We start from the raw sequence: 17,537 nt of genomic DNA on the forward strand, positions 1-17,537 counted from the left end.
AATTAAGAGGCCACATATTTGAATTTATGAATTTTCTTTATCACTAGAGAGATATTTTTGTTCAAATCCACATCTACGTTTCAAGTAAATGAAGCTTACGAAGAAAAATCATTAAAGAACGCGCCAGCGTATTTCTCCCGCCGTGTCAAACTGCCAATTTAGGCTCCCATTCAATAGATTGTATTCACTCAGATTTTAAGCCTAACAAAAGAAATTGGACAAATATATGACATTGCAAACTTTTATTGAGCGAAGTTCTACAATTGTTTTGAAAGATTTCTAAGAGCATTTGTACTGGACGCTTCCTTTGCACGCCTTGTTGCCGCAGTGGTGAGTGACGCTGCAGGGGCAATTGCCGTTCTGGTCGTTCTTGCAGTAGACGACGGTTTTGCAGTGGCAAGTGCCATCTTCGTCCCTGGTGCACTGGAGGTCGTATGAGCAGTCGAAGCCACCTTTGCACTGCACTGAGACACTGCAGCACTCCTCCGCGCTACCAGCTCCGCTTTTGCAACATTGTTTGTCTGCAACAAACAATGATTCAAAAACAAGAATTATATTTCAGATGACAAATGGTTTAAAACTTAACAATGGATTTGATAAACATAAAACAATGTACAGATATTACCAAGCTATTTCTATCATCAGGGGCGTAGGAACCGGGGCTGGGCAGAAGGCATTGATACCAAATATATTACTTGGAGGGGCAACGAAAGAAACTGCCCCTCCAACTTGTAGCTCGGTTCCCAAGTCAAATTAACGAATTAGAAATATAAAATGCTAACCTTAATGAAACTAAAATCACCTGCGACCAGTAAAGTTAACTTTTGAAATTGTACTTGACATTTACTAAAGTCAAGTCCTTTTTGATTGCAAAAAATTTCAAAAACAGTCATGTTGACTTTGGATATTATCTATTTAGAATGACTTTCTTAACGATTTTTTTTAAAAATTATCTATAAAATACTCTTATATCTAAAGAACTTAAATATGTTCTGAAAAATTACAACGCAATGAATATAGCCCGTGCCTTAGAACTGTTTTTGGGTTAAACAAATAACCGCAAAAAATACTTGAGAGTAGCCGCATAAAAAATGTTGCAAAACATAATGAATATTACCAGCCATGTCGACGAATTTCCAAGTTGTTTCTCGATGAGAGAATGAAGTGGTTGTATAAAGGCGTTCAGTGGATCCGCCCTATTTATAAAGCGTCGTTTCGCTGAGTCACCCAGGAAAGAGCGACGAGAAACACGCGATGTCGCACTCGGAAAGTTCTGTCGCGTACGAGAGATAAAACGCGAAGAGTGACTCGGCGATTATCTCTCAATGCATTTTCCCCGAGCTTGTTTCGGAGATAAATGAGTTGATTGGCATTTTTATCCTTTCTCTTTGGGTTGTACTGGAATTTGTTATTGGGAGATTTAAAAAACACATAAAAACATTAACAACAATTAAACAATAATAAAAACATTTTTCCAGGTAGCAAAAACGTCAATTCGTTGGTTCATTTGGACCAATTTACCAAATTTAAGTAAATTTAGTAAAAAAAAACTCTTTCTGTTTTATCATTTCAACTAGGGATAGAGAATATAGCGAATGCGACCAAATAGTACTTTTAAGCCGCGTTCACACTAGACACTTTGGAAACGTTTTAGAACGGTTTTGAAAGATCATCAAATTGTAAATTTTTTGTGTCTAATGTATTTATCGTATGCATATTAATACCATTGACACATTTTTTAAACGTTTCCAGGCTTTAGTCACCATAGTGAGGGTTCAGAAATCAGGAAATACAACTACTCCAAAACGGTAGACTTTATCACGTCTGGGAATTGAAAGCCTATCTAGCTATTCGATAAATTATTTTTACCTCTCCGAGGGGACTTTGTACCCTAGGAGGGGTTATACAACCACCGTGTCTGTCTGTCTGTCTGTGGGTCTGTCTGTGGGTCTGTCTGTCAGGCCTGCGAACGCGTTCGCATTTTCGGGGCAAAGGGTAATCACTGCGTACCCAGATTCTTAGAATCAGGGAAAAGGTTTTTCCAAAAGCGACCTCTTTTTGTCATTGGGTGTAGTATAATTTTTTAAACGGCCGGGATTTGAACCCGAGCCCTCTTGCACGACAGGTGAGCGTTCATTGTTTTACTTTTGTGATTCGTTAATATTTATAATTTATTTTATATGCATTTTTTTGTTTTAGTGTTTTAGTTTTGTTATTCTTATTTAGATTCCTATAAATTTTTGTTTTTTTAATTCTAATTTAGTTACGAATATTAATAATTAAAATTTAGTTTTTTTCTTGATTATGCTATTGCTTATGTAAATTTGTTTCATTGATCATATTACTTTATTTGTTTTTGGTTTTCAGTTAAGGTAATTTGCTTTACTAAAAATAAAAATTTAAAGTAAGCTATTTTGTGTCATTTAATGAATATACATAAAAGAAACGGGAATTCGAGAGGGAATTACACGAGTGAAGCCCCATTAATTTTATACCGACAGGCCTAGTATAGTTGGCTCGCGTCCAGACGGAAGTTTAAACCAGTTCCGATAACGTGATCGGTTCACTTCGTCGTAGTGTGAACAGAACTAGCTCACTTTATTATCAAACCGCGATTGGCACGGCTAGAAAATGTTCGGCTTAAAGAATGTAGTTTTTTACTAATAATGTTTTTGAAGTACCGTATACGTAATAGACCTAACAGATATTTAAATAACAAAAGAAAGAGAAAATATAGAATCGAAAAATTAAGTCTTCTATTTAGGAATGCCCATTTGAATTACAAAACAAATTTTCTGGACATCATTTCATCGATGGTTATCGTGAAGAAACGGGTAACATTTTTATTTATATTTAGGATGAATGATTAAAGTTAAATGCTTGATCATTTTGACAAACCATTCGTCGTTTTTATAAAAAAAATAATATCAGACCTTAAATTTTACACATACTTCAAAAAAATACGATAGGATAGACAATATTTATTTTTAATAGACTATTCACAAATTGGCGATAAACCACGAGTCTGAACACCGTCATACCGATATTGATAAAAGTATAATATTAGGGGACTCAACGATCATCTTGGGTGAGAAAAAGAATTCAATTTCAATGGTTTGAAGACGAAGTCATGGTATTTTGGTCACAAAAGCTTTGGCTTCAAAATTTCCGTATGACGAAATCTACCTTTTTGATTATCCGCGATCAATTAAAGCCTTATATTGAAAAACAAGATACGCAAATGAGAATGGCTGTTCCACTAAACAAACGCGTTGCAATTTCATTATACAAACACGCGACGAATGTATAGAGTATAGAACAATTGCCAATTTATTTTGTATAGGTACGTCCACTGTTGGAATAGTTGTTCTCGACTTTTCTCGAGCTGTTACCGAAAACATCATCGAAAATTATTTATTTATGTGTTTTGGCCAGGAAAGGTACATGACGCCAGGGTTTTCGCTAACAGTGGCATACGTGCAGATATCCGCCATGGTTCCCTTAATGCACAAAACAAAATTGAAATTGAAAACACTGATATTCCGTACATGTTAATCGGTGACGAGTGGATAACAATCTGAATAATGTCAACGACATCGTATCTACCTGTTGGGTTTTGCATAACTTATGTGAAGTCGAGGGCCTTGTTCCGATAATTTCTTTGATTAAATTGAAAAATTTGCATTATTTTCTTCCACGACCAGAAAAATTATTGTTGTCAACTGCATCTCTATAATCTTTCTTTATTTTTTTTAATTTTATCGCGGTACATACAACTATTTTACCTAAAAAAATGTGCTTAGCAGTAGCATTTATAAAGAAATGACCGAGGGTTATTAAAAATTGTTGTATTATTTAAAAAAATTGCTCGATAACTTATATTTATTTTAGATAAACGTTCACCTTCATACTGTATATTATTATTATATTTAAATAGACTTAATTTTAAAATTTTTAATATTTAATATGTTAGGTAACCAAAAGTAATATATTACTAACTTTATTCGAAATAAATATTTAATTTAAAGATTGCCAAAGAAATACTTTTTAATAATATGTTACTGGCACGGTTGGTGCGTCCGCACGCACTTTAAAAATGACGGAAAGCGCGCCGAATACGGTTAAGCCGGGTCGAGACTACCTCTCTGTGGGCCCAGGATCTCCAAGTCCGGCCCTGGTATGAAGTCTTATCAGACTTTTGGTTACACGTACAGTCATACGAATAAAGAGTTACATAAAATCACGTAACGAAATATTTAAAGCAACACGGGACTATTTTCGGGGAATTTAAAATACGAGTAAATAATGCCTGTTTCAAATGATTGTAGACCATTGGACCGAAATCCCATTCGTCCGAAAGTACCATTCAACCGAATTCCAATCGACCGAAAACCCGGTTTTGCGCGGTTTTCATTCAATATACCGTTAGTGATACATATTTAGATATCGTAGGTTACGTGACGATAGTATATCTAATTTGGACTAAACTATGTCTTAAATATTTATTATTTCGTACCGACGTGTATTTTTAGACCTTTTTTCCCTTGAAAATTTGATATTTTCCGGGTTTCATTTTGGAAAATAACCTTGATAAGACCCGACGTGAAATAGTTGCCTGATTTAAATTTCCCATTCCACTGAATCCCGCCATGTTGGGCTATAAAGGAAAATACTTTTCGGTTCAATGGGATTCGGTCCAATAGTATACAACCGTTTCAAATAGATCATTTTACCTCAAAATTACAAGTTTCTAACATACAATATTGAAACACCTTCTAAAACCTTGACTTGCTTTAACGCCGTTGATGATCTATAACTTGGACCCTATAAGTATTTGAAGTACTGGGCCTCCAGTAGTCTAAATCTGGCACTGATTCCATTTAGTCTGACTTCACAACCGCTACGATTTGTTACTAAATCCAATCATCCCTAGCTTTTGTAAAACCAGTTGGCAGAAATGTGAAATTCATTGATCGACCATAAACATGGAAGTTCCTACTCTATTTAAATATGGTCGCTTTAATCCATGGTGATATATACGTAGAACTGTGGTATTTTTTAACTGACACCACTGTTGTATTAATCTGAATATCATTTTATTTCCAACCTTTTTTTTGGAACTTTGCGCCCGGATAATTCAAAAATGTATGGCTCTCCCATTGGACGAAGCGATCATGTAGTTATACAGTTTAAACTTACGTTCCCTGTTTGACAGCCATCTATTCCCCAACGCTTATGTCGTCATTTCTTCCAGGGGAACTACGATGCACTCAACTCTTATCTCCTAGCCATCGACTTGTCGGATACTTTTTTCTTCAAATAATATTGACCTTGTTTGGAACTCATTTAAAAGTATACTCCTCCGCGGTATTGAGCAATTCGTTCCCTTTCGTATTCCTTTTGTGTCTAATAAGCGAGGGGCTAACCACTTCCCGTAATCGGTGTACACTCGGTTCAAAAAGTCTTTGCCCGTGGGAGATTTCGAACATTTTCACCCGTCATTGCTTGTATAGTTGCATCAAGTCGAAGCGGACATCGGTAATAGATTAATAAAATGTTTAGCTACAAATTGGCCAAAATCATTTTCTGGATAGACTTATAATTTGGCCTATTTTGGCCTAAAAGAGGGGGTGTCAACTTGTTTATTTTTTATCTCAGGTCGTTTTAAACCCGATTTTAGTGTTCTACGGGGTTGATTTATATTTAGAAAGTGTTAGAATTATTCAAATCGACGCATTGGTTCAAAAGATATTCACCAAAGAAGTTTTCACAGAAATTGAGAAATATCTAAACAACTCACCAAGCCATTTAAAATAATAAATGTTGACGGGTTTTGTCGCCATCTATAGTTCCTAGAAGTAATCTTTTTTGTTTAATTCTAAATATGTAACAAAATTCAAGGTTAACATAAATATTTTTATGTGCTCATTTGAGAAACGAACAGGGGCGACGCCAGAAAATATTTAGGTGTAGGCAAAGATTTTTAAAAGTGGGCTAATTGTTCTTCAAATACTTAAAAATTAAATTTTTAGAAGTTTTTTTTATACATTGAAAATAGTTTTAAATTTATTTTACAAGTGTTAACTAACTTTAAAATATAAATTTTAAATATAGTGTTTATTTTAGTTACAAATTTGAAAAGTTTTATAATGTTGCGGTTTTTAAACTTTTACAATTTTAACTAATGTCGCAGCAGCGCGTGAAGGCATCTTAAGACGACGAAAACAAATCTCCGCGCTTCACCCTGAAAAGTGAGAGGCGCTTAAGGTAACAGGTTAAAATCGAAATAGATAATTGAAGGTAGTATCGTCTGCTATGCTATTTCGACGCCCCGAGATAAAAGTTGGGCAGCATTTTCGTTGAGCCGAGTTCCCACTTGGTTACTTTTGATAGTTTCGCGACGAATTCAATTTTCGCCCTAGTAATTTTATGCGTAGGCGTAAGTCCAATTAACGAAAACTGGATTACTCGTCTGTAACAATTTTAAAGTTTTGGGTTGCCTGTGTACTCATTGTAATCATTCTGTACTCATCGTAATCATTCTGTACTCATCGTAATCATGTGTACTCATCGTAATCATGTGTACTCATCGTAATCATGTGTACTCACCTTAATCATCTTTACTCATTGCGCAATCATGTGTACTCATCTGTACTCATTAATGATTACGTAATCGGTGTACAGGCAAATTCTTACTGGTTAGCCCCTTGCTAATAAGTACACTCACGCAAGAATATCCATGTCCCGTAGGCATGCATAGATTGAATACTTGAGAAATACCAAGTATAATCCTGAGAAACTTGCGGAACTTCACTCTAAATATAAATAGTCCCGTAATGCTTAAATCAATGCGTCACGAAAATGCAAACGTAGGGAAGAAAAACCCTTAACCGGACAAATATCTTTGAATACTAAGGTCTTCTGGAGCCATGTGCGAATGACGAAAACCTCACGTTTTACAATTTCGGAAATGGCACTCAGTGATGGCTCCCTGACCATTGATGTATCCTCCAACGTACCTCCTGCTCCTACCGTGGATGCTCTAACAGTCAATCACTGCATATCTTCAGCTGCACTCCTCAATATGTCATTCGTTTATTACGAAAATTACAAATTACCATTCAGCCGGTACAGATGGCCTTCATCCCGTTCTTTTAAAAGCTACTGCCCACTCTCTCTGTGTGCCTTTTTCTAGGCTGTTCAATATTAGTTTTTCCTTAGGGAAAGTACCAGAAGCCTGAAAAATTGCTCACGAACTAAGAAGGAAAATTATAGGCCTATTACCAAAACCAGTCATATTTTTCGTGTACGTGAGTGCATATCTAAAACCCAGACAGAAGAATTTCTCACGGAATCAAATTTTCTATCTGATGCCCAACACGGATTCAGGCCCCGCCACTCCTGCACTACCAATCTTCTACCAGCAACGCTAGAGTACGTTAACTAGCTCGCAGTGGCGGCTTAAGAAGGCTGGGTCCCCGGGGCGGCGGCAGTGTTTTGCGACACCCCCCAGGAAGTTTTCACAATTCCGTCTTCTTCAAGTGTAATCGTTCTGATTTGCACCCCCCCCCCCCCTAGAGCTCCTCTGATGGCACCCCCTGCTGCCCTGGTACCCGGGGCGGACCACCCCCCCCCCCTTAGGCCGCCACTGCTAGCTCGATAGTGGGTCACCGGTGGACATTACTTCCCTAGATATGAGCCGTGTGTTCGACACTATTCCTCACAGTCATCTGCTACGGTCTCTCTCGGATGCTGGGATTTGCGATGTGGCCCTACGTTGGTTAGGCGATTTCATTGAAGGTCGCTTCCACCACGTAGTCCTTAAAGGCAGCTCTTCTCCGCTACGTTCCACCCTCAGTGGTGTTCCATTGTTATTTTCTATCTTCATTAACGCTCTGCCTAAGTGTATTAAGCTCTCCGTTCCACACTTGTTTGCAGATGACACTAAGTTAGCCAATAACGTCAATTCTGCTGTAAATAGGGAGGGCTAGCATACAATTGGACCTAGATAAGGTCGTTGATTGGGTTGACAAATATGGTATGAAATTTAATGCAACAAAAAGTGCCGTCCTTCACTTGGGTAACTCTAATATTCGTCATACATGTACAATGGCGCGAGACACTATTTCTAGTGTGCTTGTACTACGCGATCTTGGAATTCTTTTTGATGAAAATCTAATATTCTCCGAGCATACCCAAAGCGCCCTTAGTCGTATCAATTCTATCACTGGACTCACCCACCGAAATTTAATTTATCACTCCAAGACCCTAATGCGTGTTATCTACAATGCTTTAATCCTTCCCTCTATCGACTATGGCTCTGTCATCTGGTCTCCCTCACTCGCTGGTGACCGTGAAATCCTATCGAAAGCTCATTAAGTGGTTCAGTGTTGAGGCATTTGGTTGAGGCCAGGCCTTACAGTTTTGCCACACGTGACCGTAAATTTTCACTTAATCTTTTTGACCCAGTTTACCGTCATAGGGTTAATGACCTTGTATATATTTTTGAAATTTTGAAAGGCAACGTTTCCCTGAACTTTTGAAAAAAATTTACCCTGAATAATACCAGACGTACGAGCGGTCATTCTGCGAAACTTTTCAAACCGCGTGTGAACTCCACCGTGCGACAACACCAACTCACATTTCGGGATCTAAGCGACTGGAACTCACTGCCTCAAGATATCCTCAACAGTCATTCAAAGGGTTCTTTTCGTGTTAAATTAATAGATTGGGTTAAGGATAATAGACGCTTAAATAATACCTGTTCAGTGATTGGCCTAGAATGAGCCTAGAAGTAGTAACACAGAGAGCCAGGACATACTTGTAAAAGCGTTATATTTTAGAGCACGCGCTGCTTAATATTGCAATACCGAAGGGCTCGTTCAATTACGCACGCGCCTCCTGAAAGAAAATAAAATCAACTTAAGCCTTACCAAGAATGTATTTATATATTCTCAGCGAGAATGAATATGTCGAGATTATTTTTGGCGTTTCTCCAATTCCACCCGTTGGGCCCCCCGGTATGCTCCTCCGCTTTAATAAAATCAAATAATACTGCAATCTCATTGGTTCTTAAAAATTACGTTTTTCGACGCGATTAACGCTGCTGCGAGGACGCAAAAAATAAGACCGCCTCCTTTTTCCCTCCCCCCCCCCTTAGCGTGACGGGGTTAGGGCCTCAACGTGTCCGTCGATCCATAGACAGTTACTTAGGGATATGTACTGTCTATGGTCGATCATAGTCTCGACATATTCATTCTCCCTGAGTATAAATAAATACATTCTTGGCCTTACAAATAAAACTAAATAAAACACGAAACAATTTTATTCAGTGACTCGCGCATGCGCGTAAAGGAGGAAAGAAAAAGAGAGTGGCATTTGTTGAAGGACCTATTAACTAATTCCCAGGGCCGGCGCTAGGATTTTTTGGGCCCCTGGTAATTTTTACTCCAAAATTTTGTTTTTTGGAAATAGTCAGAAAATTTTAGTTAGGCACCCGTCCCGGTGGGCCCCTTTCGGAGGTACTTTTGTCCCGCTTACCCCCCCCCCCCCCCCCTAACGCCGGCCCTGCTAAGTGCTAACTCCTCGTGTTTCTTACCATTGTATTGTATATATATATATTTTTTTTCCCAAAATTATTATTTATTTTAGGTGTATTTTTGTTTTTGTGTGTTTTTTTCAGAGGGCGCCACAGAAGCTTCTATTGGCTTAGGCGTATTATGTACCCTCTTAATGAATAATAAATAAAAAATTCTAGTACCATCTTAATCTTGTTTTTTTCTCCGTGGTTTTAGGCTTTTTGAATTTTTGCGGGCTACCGAAAACTATTGCTACGCCAGTCTTTAACAGCATCTATCGGAGACTTCAGCAAATTTTTCATTACTTTGCACAGTTCATTTCGAGGCGCGTGTTAAAAATGGCTCTCGTGTGCGCAAGTGAGTGTTTTATACTATTTTAAATTAAATATGATTTATTTATAGCTGTATTAAACAACTACTTTTCAATACATATAATGTTTAAACTTAAAATTGTCAAATTTTATTGATAGAACGTTAATTTTATTGTCATCTTTACCGGCACTGTACAAATAGCCAAGGCTTACGAAGGTTATAATAAAAGGCATCTGGTTTTAATATTATTGTATGTTTTGAAGTTACCAATGAAGTTCCTGAACATCCAGTTGTCTCACCTCTATCAGGAAGTATCTTCGAGAAACGTGTCATAGTTAAATACATAAATGAAAATGGAACAGATCCTATCAGTGGAAAAGACTTAACAGAGGAAATGCTAATAGATGTAAAAGGTAAATTCAAACAGATTTCACTATTATTTACATTTGTTAACTAAAATAACCTTGTTTCTTTAAAGTTCCATCAATTGTAAAACCTAGGCCTCCTTCAGCCACTAGTATACCTGCAATTTTGAAAGCTCTTCAAGATGAATGGGTTGGTAATCACTTGTTAATTAAGTTATGGCTTTTAAAGATTGAGATAATTTTTAAACTCTCATGAAAGCGACAGTTTCTTATCCTACATTTCCATTGGTTGGAAAACTTTTTTCAATCAGACTAGACTGAATAGTTCATTAATGATAATCTGTGGCTAATCTGTCATCTTGTAACCCAAACAATCAAGTGATGAAAGTCTCTTGATGGCTTAGGTTAAGGTCTACTCTTTTTATTAGTCTCTGTAGGGTGCCCAAATAAATTTAATCCCTGACCAATACTAAAACATGGAGTGTCATATGCTAAATAGCTATTTAAAATTTTTCATTTAGGACGCAGTCATGTTACATAGTTTTACACTTCGACAGCAATTGCAAACAGCCAGACAAGGTACATAGTATATAGACACTTATCATCATTTATAAAGGAGTTAATTTAATATCATATTCCATTTTTAGAGCTTTCCCACGCCCTTTACCAACATGACGCGGCTTGTCGAGTTATAGCCCGTTTGACAAAAGAAGTTACAGCTGCCAGAGAGGCCTTGGCTACTCTCAAGCCCCAAGCTGGTATCGCAGCTGGTCCAGGAGTTGCTCAACCGGTAGGGCAATATTATTTGAGATAAACCTTCCCAAACATTTATTTAATGAGTTTTTTGTTTTTTGCAGCAATATGCCAATGAAGCTGGTGCGGGTGGTGAGATACCAATGGATGAGGCAGGAATGACTCCAGAAGTCATTCAAAAAGTATGTGATAAAGAACCAATCCCGCGGCTTTTAAGTTACCTAAGTAATATGTTTAATGTTATGTAGCTTCAAGAAAAAGCCACACTTCTTACTAGTGAGCGTAAAAAGAGAGGGAAAACTGTGCCAGAAGATTTGGCCAAAGCGGAAGACTTGCGTTCTTATAGGACTCTTGCTTCTCACCCTGTGAGTTTTTGGTTTTTATTAATAGCCTTTCTTTTGGTTGATGACTTTCGTTTTTAATTTAATGTTTTGAAGCCTTGTTGCGTTTTTAACCTGAAATTACACTAAAATATCTTGTATGTGAGAAATTTAGGGATGCACCGATATATCGGCCTATTTTTCTAATATCAGTATCGGCCCATATTGGCCCATACCAATTTTAGGAAAAATATTTTATTTTTAGAAAAACATTTAAAAATAAGAAAATTATCGATTTAACTAACTATTAATAACTACTGTTATGATAGATAACGTGGTTAATAACGGTCAATATATCGTCCGATATTACCGTCGATATATATCAGCTGTACCCGTATTGGTGCATCCCTAAAGAAATTAAGTCCTCTATTATCCTATATAAGTTTTTATGTCCTATATAGTCCTACAAATTGAGAAAAATGAAACAATTTTTCCTATAAATGATTTAAATTTTTGGAGGCTAAGACAAAGAGGCAATTTCCTGCCATTTAACTTACACGTGTGACGTGATCCTACCCAAAGTCATACCATTATGATTTAGTTAGCTTAAAAATTTTATAACTTTTCTTTATTGATTGGTCCTTATATTATTTATTCAGGGTCTGCACAGTGCTAGTATACCTGGTATCTTGGCCATGGACATTTGCCCCAGTGACACCAGTAAAATTCTAACTGGAGGAAACGACAAAAACGCCACTATTTTTAACAAAGATACGGAACAAGTTATCACCATTCTTAAAGGACATACTAAGAAAGTCACAGCTGCCATTTACCATCCGGAAGAAGTAATAAACATAACTTAATTGTTAGCCTTTGATTAAATTTCAATTAATTTGCTTTTTTTTTAAATAAATAGGATACAGTCATAACTGCATCACCTGATTCCAGTATTCGAATTTGGCATGTGCCGACTTCTCAAACACTCCATACCATTCGAGCTCACGATGGTCCTGTTACGGGACTTAGTCTTCACGCAACTGGAGATTATCTACTCAGTTGCAATTTCGATGAACATTGGGCTTTCTCTGACCTTCGAACTGGCCGCGTCCTTACCAAAGTTGGTGATACCACCTCACAACATGGTCAGTTAAATATGTCTTTTTGTCATCCTTTTGAACTTGCTTCATGAACTATTTAATATTTCAGCCCTAACTTGCGCCCAGTTTCATCCTGATGGTTTAATTTTTGGCACTGGAACATCTGATTCCATGATTAAAATTTGGGATTTAAAAGAAAGAACTAACGTAGCTAACTTCCCTGGACATTCTGGACCAATATCAGCCATTGCTTTCTCAGAGAATGGATACTATTTGGCTACTTCAGCTGACGATTCCGTTGTTAAACTGTGGGATTTAAGGAAATTGAAGAATTTTAAGACCATCACGTTGGATGAAGGCTATGAGGTTTGTTTACGTATTGTTTTTTTGGGTTAACTTGGTGGTAAATAATCATATATTACTTGTTAATTTACAAATATCAATGTTGGAAATAGGTTAAGGACTTGTGTTTCGATCAGAGTGGTTCATACTTGGCAGTTGCAGGAACTGATATTAGGTATGTGTTGCCATTTATCTAAATTTACTCTAATCTGGTCGATGAAAATAGCTTAAGATTGCCCAACCTTGAATTTTTAGGTTGTATTTGTGTAAACAATGGGATAGTCTTAAGGTGTTCACCGATCATACTGCTCTAGCCACTGGCATTCGATTTGGTCAGCATGCGCATTACGTTGCTTCTTGCAGTATGGATAGAACTCTTAAAATATACGGACTCTAAAAAAAAACTTTTCATTTTGAACTTTTCATCATTTATTTTTCATTTTAAATGCAAAAGTGTGTAATCAATTTTTAATATCAAAAGCGATAAAGTGTCGTGAATTTAGGCGTACATTTTGACAAATAAACTAAAATCATCCTTACATCGCCTGGCAGTTGAATTTTTATTGAAACAATCACTATTTTAACTTTTATTAGACCAGCGGTTCCCAAAAGGTCATTTGGTCACCGTTCGCCGCCTTTTCAAAGTTACACTCTGGTAACGTTTTTTGAATTGACTTCCGACCCCCCCCCCTTGACACGGGCGGCCCAGCACCAAGCACGTCATCATGCTTCTAAGTATATTCCGTTAAAAGGCAACTCAATCCATTAGGCTGCACCAAAAATAATTAGTGTGTTGGTGAGGTTAACGGTAATAGTTAGTGTAGGGCGCTGTTGGTTCGCGTGGTATCTAGGAGCAACCAACACAAGTAACTCAAATCTGAGAAAAATCGGTTTTTATTTGATGTTTGCTTGATGAGCGCTTATCGTCGTAGTGACGTGCTCAAAAAAAATCGTACAGTAACAAAATGTTGGCATCGATTACTCAGCAATGTTTTTGATGAGCGTTACTGCGCAGCTAGCCTTTAAACACGCTAACGTAGTGTTGTGTAAAAATTTCATTGGATGAACGTTTTACGGGTGGGGGGGAAGACAATTTCCGAATTTTACCCGTCCGACGGCAGCAGGCGCTAAATCGTCTAACCAATGAAAAATGTACACAAGAAAATGCGCGACTTTTGACGGGTTGCGTTCTCGTTGTGTGGGGTGCTGTGTTTGTTGCTCCTAAGTGGCATGAAGTTCTTGCCACCACCCTCCTACCCATTGAAACCCGGCCACCTGAATTAATGGCTTTAAAATTCATTTGATGACTTAGGCCTAAGGGTGCTGCCTTGGGTATTAGCCTAGCGGATGATTATTATTAACCTTACTCCAAACACAATCTGTCGAAATAAGGTGGGAATTACTTGCTTATTCGATAAATTACGGTATTTTCCATTTGACCGCTCTCGAAATCGCGCCCAAGGTTCGTAAAAAAGGGAACTATAAGGTTGCCTCGATCGCATGGTTTTTTTATCAAAATATTACGGCTTTTGCGTTGCTAGGTAAAATCGTGACGAGATCGTATTGAAAATCAACGGAGGCTCATCTGGGTGACGTCATCAATTTTAACTCGTACACAAATTGATCGAGACCCCCTTGAATCGCGCCGATCAACATTTCAATATTCCATTTGTGTGCTCGGATCTACTCTAAGCGCTTATCGCGTGTTCCATTTGCGTGCTCGGGTGTGCTCCAATCACTTATCACGTGTTCCATTTTTGTACTTGGATCTGCTCTGAACGCTTATCGCGTGTTCCATTTGTGTGCTCCAATCACTTATCGGGTGTTCCAATGGCGTACTCGATATTCGCTTCTAATGCATCGTCGACGTCAATGATCACACGTACACCGCTCTAGTGTGAAATGGAATAGGTTTCCATGATTCGAGCGCTTTATCCCAAGCTAAAAAGGAGCACGGGAAAAAATTTGGTCCGACCAGACTGAGCCTTGGAACATTGTAAAAACTTGCTCCGACCAGACTGAGCCTTGGAACATTGTAAAAACTTGCTCCGACCAGACTGAGCCTTGGATCATTGTAAAAACTTGCTCCGACCAGACTGAGCCTTGGAACATTGTAAAAACTTGCTCCGACCAGACTGAGCCTTGGAACATTGTAAAAACTTGCTCCGACCAGACTGAGCCTTGGATCATTGTAAAAACTTGCTCCGACCAGACTGAGCCTTGGAACATTGTAAAAACTTGCTCCGACCAGACTGAGCCTTGGAACATTGTAACAACTTGCTCCGACCAGACTGGGCCTTGGAACATTGTAAAAACTTGCTCCGACCAGACTGATCCTTGGAACATTGTAACAACTTGCTCCGACCAGACTGAGCCTTGGAACATTGTAACAACTTGCTCCGACCAGACTGAGCCTTGGAACATTGTAAAAAACTTGCTCCGACCAGACTGAGCCTTGGAACATTGTAAAAACTTGCTCCGAGAACAATCTCATTGCGTTTTCCATTTAATTGCTCGAAATTCACTCCGAATCGGTCTCTGATGTCATAGATCTCGCTCCGATCGACTAGAGTAAAACCGCAAGTAGAACATTCCATAAATATATTCCCGCGCTTTTTTGTTGTTAGTCTGCTAGCATAAGTAACATAATAACCATAAGTATGACAATTTACGAGATTTACAAACAAACTGATTTTCATAGTTATTGCGTAATCAAGAGGTTTTCTCAGCACAGAGCCCTCTAGTGTCTAAAATACGCGAGACTTTCGCTAAGCCGAAATATCTGGTTTCCGATAGATAGGCGGAATATTAGGCTAAAATGATAAAAATTAAAAAAAGTTTTTCTCGAGCTCATGTTTTTTTTATCCCCTCGCGACTCCAGAACGTTCTCTCCGATATTACGCTTAAATTTTTATCAAAAAGTAGTCATCCAAAACGGTAAGTCGCGAGTCCAAGTCACTTGCCGAAAAGAGGTTCGGTTAGAAAATTAGCATTAAAGCAATAGGAAGTGTCATACTTATTATTATTATGTTACTTATGCTTTCGCGTCTTTCTAAGCCTTGGTCTGCCATTTTGCCAAAAAAAATCTAAAAGGAAAACGCAAAAATTTGTTCGATCTCGATCCGTTGATATGTCGAAATCAGAAGATCGGTTTTGGGCGATCTCGGAGCACCCGAGAGCTGGCAATGGAACCCGCGAAAATTCCGAGCACGCAAATGGAACATGAAATTTTGATCAGAGCGATCTAGAGCGCTCGAAAGTAGTGAATTGGAAAACGCCATCAATCTGTCAAATTTGGGATATCGGTTTAGAGTGATCTTGGAGCGCTAGAGAGCACTGAATGGAGCCCAGACAAATTCATCGAAGGTGATCCGAGCATCCGCATTAGCAAATTAAACGTTAATTATGGGAATCTCGAGCAATATTCTAAAAATTAATGAACGGAGTTTGATGGAGCAAACAATCAGATCAATCATACACGTTTAATTCTTGGAATGCTTGACTAATTTGGTCGGCGTACTACGCCGTACCTTATAAACTATAGTTTTTAGTATTTAATTTCTGATATTTCATCAATATTTAGCCATGAAATCAAACAATTTGAAAAGTTTCTGGAATGTTTATTTTTTGTTGAATACCCATTGGTAAATCCCTTGACGAAAGTGATAGTGTTTCTGGGATGACATCAGTGAAAGGGTTTTTAATATGTCAAGGCGAATAGGAAACGAAATAGCATCATTATTCATCACGTCTGCAGTCCTGACGCTGCAAACTGAAAAGGTGGTTTTCAGGGTTTATGGGGTAGGAGTAGGCAAGGAAAACCGTTGGACTTTCCTCTGTGGCCTCCAATCAGGCGTGGTACCGCGGCTCTTAAAACAGAAGACATACATGGCTGCTACCCCGATCTTTTTTGTTTTTAGTGGTGCCGTGCCAAAAATTACGAGCATTTACAGTTTTCCCAATTTTTTTCACCGAGTATAATTTTTAAAACGTTAAAAATTGGCATCATTTTTTTTTATTTCTTTTTCGGAGCCTGGAAATTTATACTTACTAGGGCGTGTTTGTAGGCGTAAAAATATTGCTGGAAGACCTTGGGACACTCTTCTTGACTGAAATGACCAACGGCGTATCCGTGTCAACCGCTATTGGGCGTAGCTTTAACTATAATAAATTTTCATAATTTCTCGACCCTGCTGAAATTTTACAAATTTGTGTCTACGCCACTGAAAATGAACAAAAGCCAATTCAATAATTGTGACTAAGTGGCGATTTTGTGTTTAAAATCTCGGGCTTTTTATCTAATGTGTTCTTAAAGAAGTTAATTGCTGTTTGCAAGGCTAATTTTAGGAGAATATTACGCAACATTAAAATCCTTAAGATTTCCGGCTTCAATGCGGTTATAGACGGTGCCAATTTCTACCGTAGACAATTCGCGATGTTACCCAACCGATGGTAATCGCATTTCGCTCTTGAAACAATTGAATTTCGGGCCCGATCTCCAAAAGTCGGAGAAAGAGAATCATTCGTCTTCGAGTGTTACCGTGATCATCAGCCTCGTTTCTTTGGCTGGTTGGCAAACTGGGACTGGAAGAAGTGAGTCACCACCTGAAGAACTCCGGGTTATTATGGAACTAAGCGAGTTTCCAAAGCGGTGGAGAGTCTATTTTGAGGTTCTCCTCGTAATGTTTTTAGGTCTACTGTTATGCCAATCGGTGGTGGTCGGGACGTAATTAAATTTTTAAAAAGTACCGCGACACAAATCCCAGTCTT

At 38.1% G+C, this 17,537-nt stretch overlaps 1 protein-coding gene and 1 long non-coding RNA gene across 2 annotated transcripts; one reads left to right on the top strand and one right to left on the bottom strand.

The window, feature by feature from the left end:
• Window positions 1-227: 227 nt before the first annotated feature.
• LOC149927278 (uncharacterized) lies at window positions 228-1,253 on the bottom strand. Its single transcript, XR_016473927.1, has 2 exons — window positions 1,118-1,253; window positions 228-521 (listed from the first exon to the last, which is right to left on the bottom strand). It is a non-coding gene; the product is annotated as an uncharacterized LOC149927278 (long non-coding RNA).
• An 8,553-nt stretch (window positions 1,254-9,806) lies between these two features.
• On the top strand, window positions 9,807-13,308 carry Prp19 (pre-mRNA processing factor 19). The gene is made up of 12 exons (XM_090158110.1): window positions 9,807-9,935; window positions 10,154-10,303; window positions 10,369-10,445; window positions 10,777-10,834; window positions 10,903-11,045; window positions 11,113-11,190; window positions 11,257-11,373; window positions 11,988-12,173; window positions 12,245-12,470; window positions 12,535-12,791; window positions 12,881-12,942; window positions 13,023-13,308. Exons 1-12 carry the CDS (start codon window positions 9,917-9,919, stop codon window positions 13,162-13,164), a joined length of 1,515 nt encoding a protein of 504 aa, XP_090014236.1. The 5' UTR covers window positions 9,807-9,916; the 3' UTR covers window positions 13,165-13,308.
• The last annotated feature ends 4,229 nt before the right edge of the window (window positions 13,309-17,537 follow it).

The sequence above is a fragment of the Leiobunum rupestre genome, chromosome 9, assembly GCF_980474605.1.
Source record: "Leiobunum rupestre chromosome 9, qqLeiRupe1.1.hap1, whole genome shotgun sequence".
Taxonomy (NCBI): domain Eukaryota; kingdom Metazoa; phylum Arthropoda; class Arachnida; order Opiliones; family Sclerosomatidae; genus Leiobunum; species Leiobunum rupestre.

What these genes read in the sequence shown, in the direction of transcription:
- Prp19 (XM_090158110.1), top strand. An exon ending in ATTGCAAACAGCCAGACAAG is followed by an intron (nt 10,835 to 10,902) that starts GTACATAGTATA and finishes TTCCATTTTTAG; the next exon opens with AGCTTTCCCACGCCCTTTAC. An exon ending in CGTTGGATGAAGGCTATGAG is followed by an intron (nt 12,792 to 12,880) that starts GTTTGTTTACGT and finishes TGTTGGAAATAG; the next exon opens with GTTAAGGACTTGTGTTTCGA.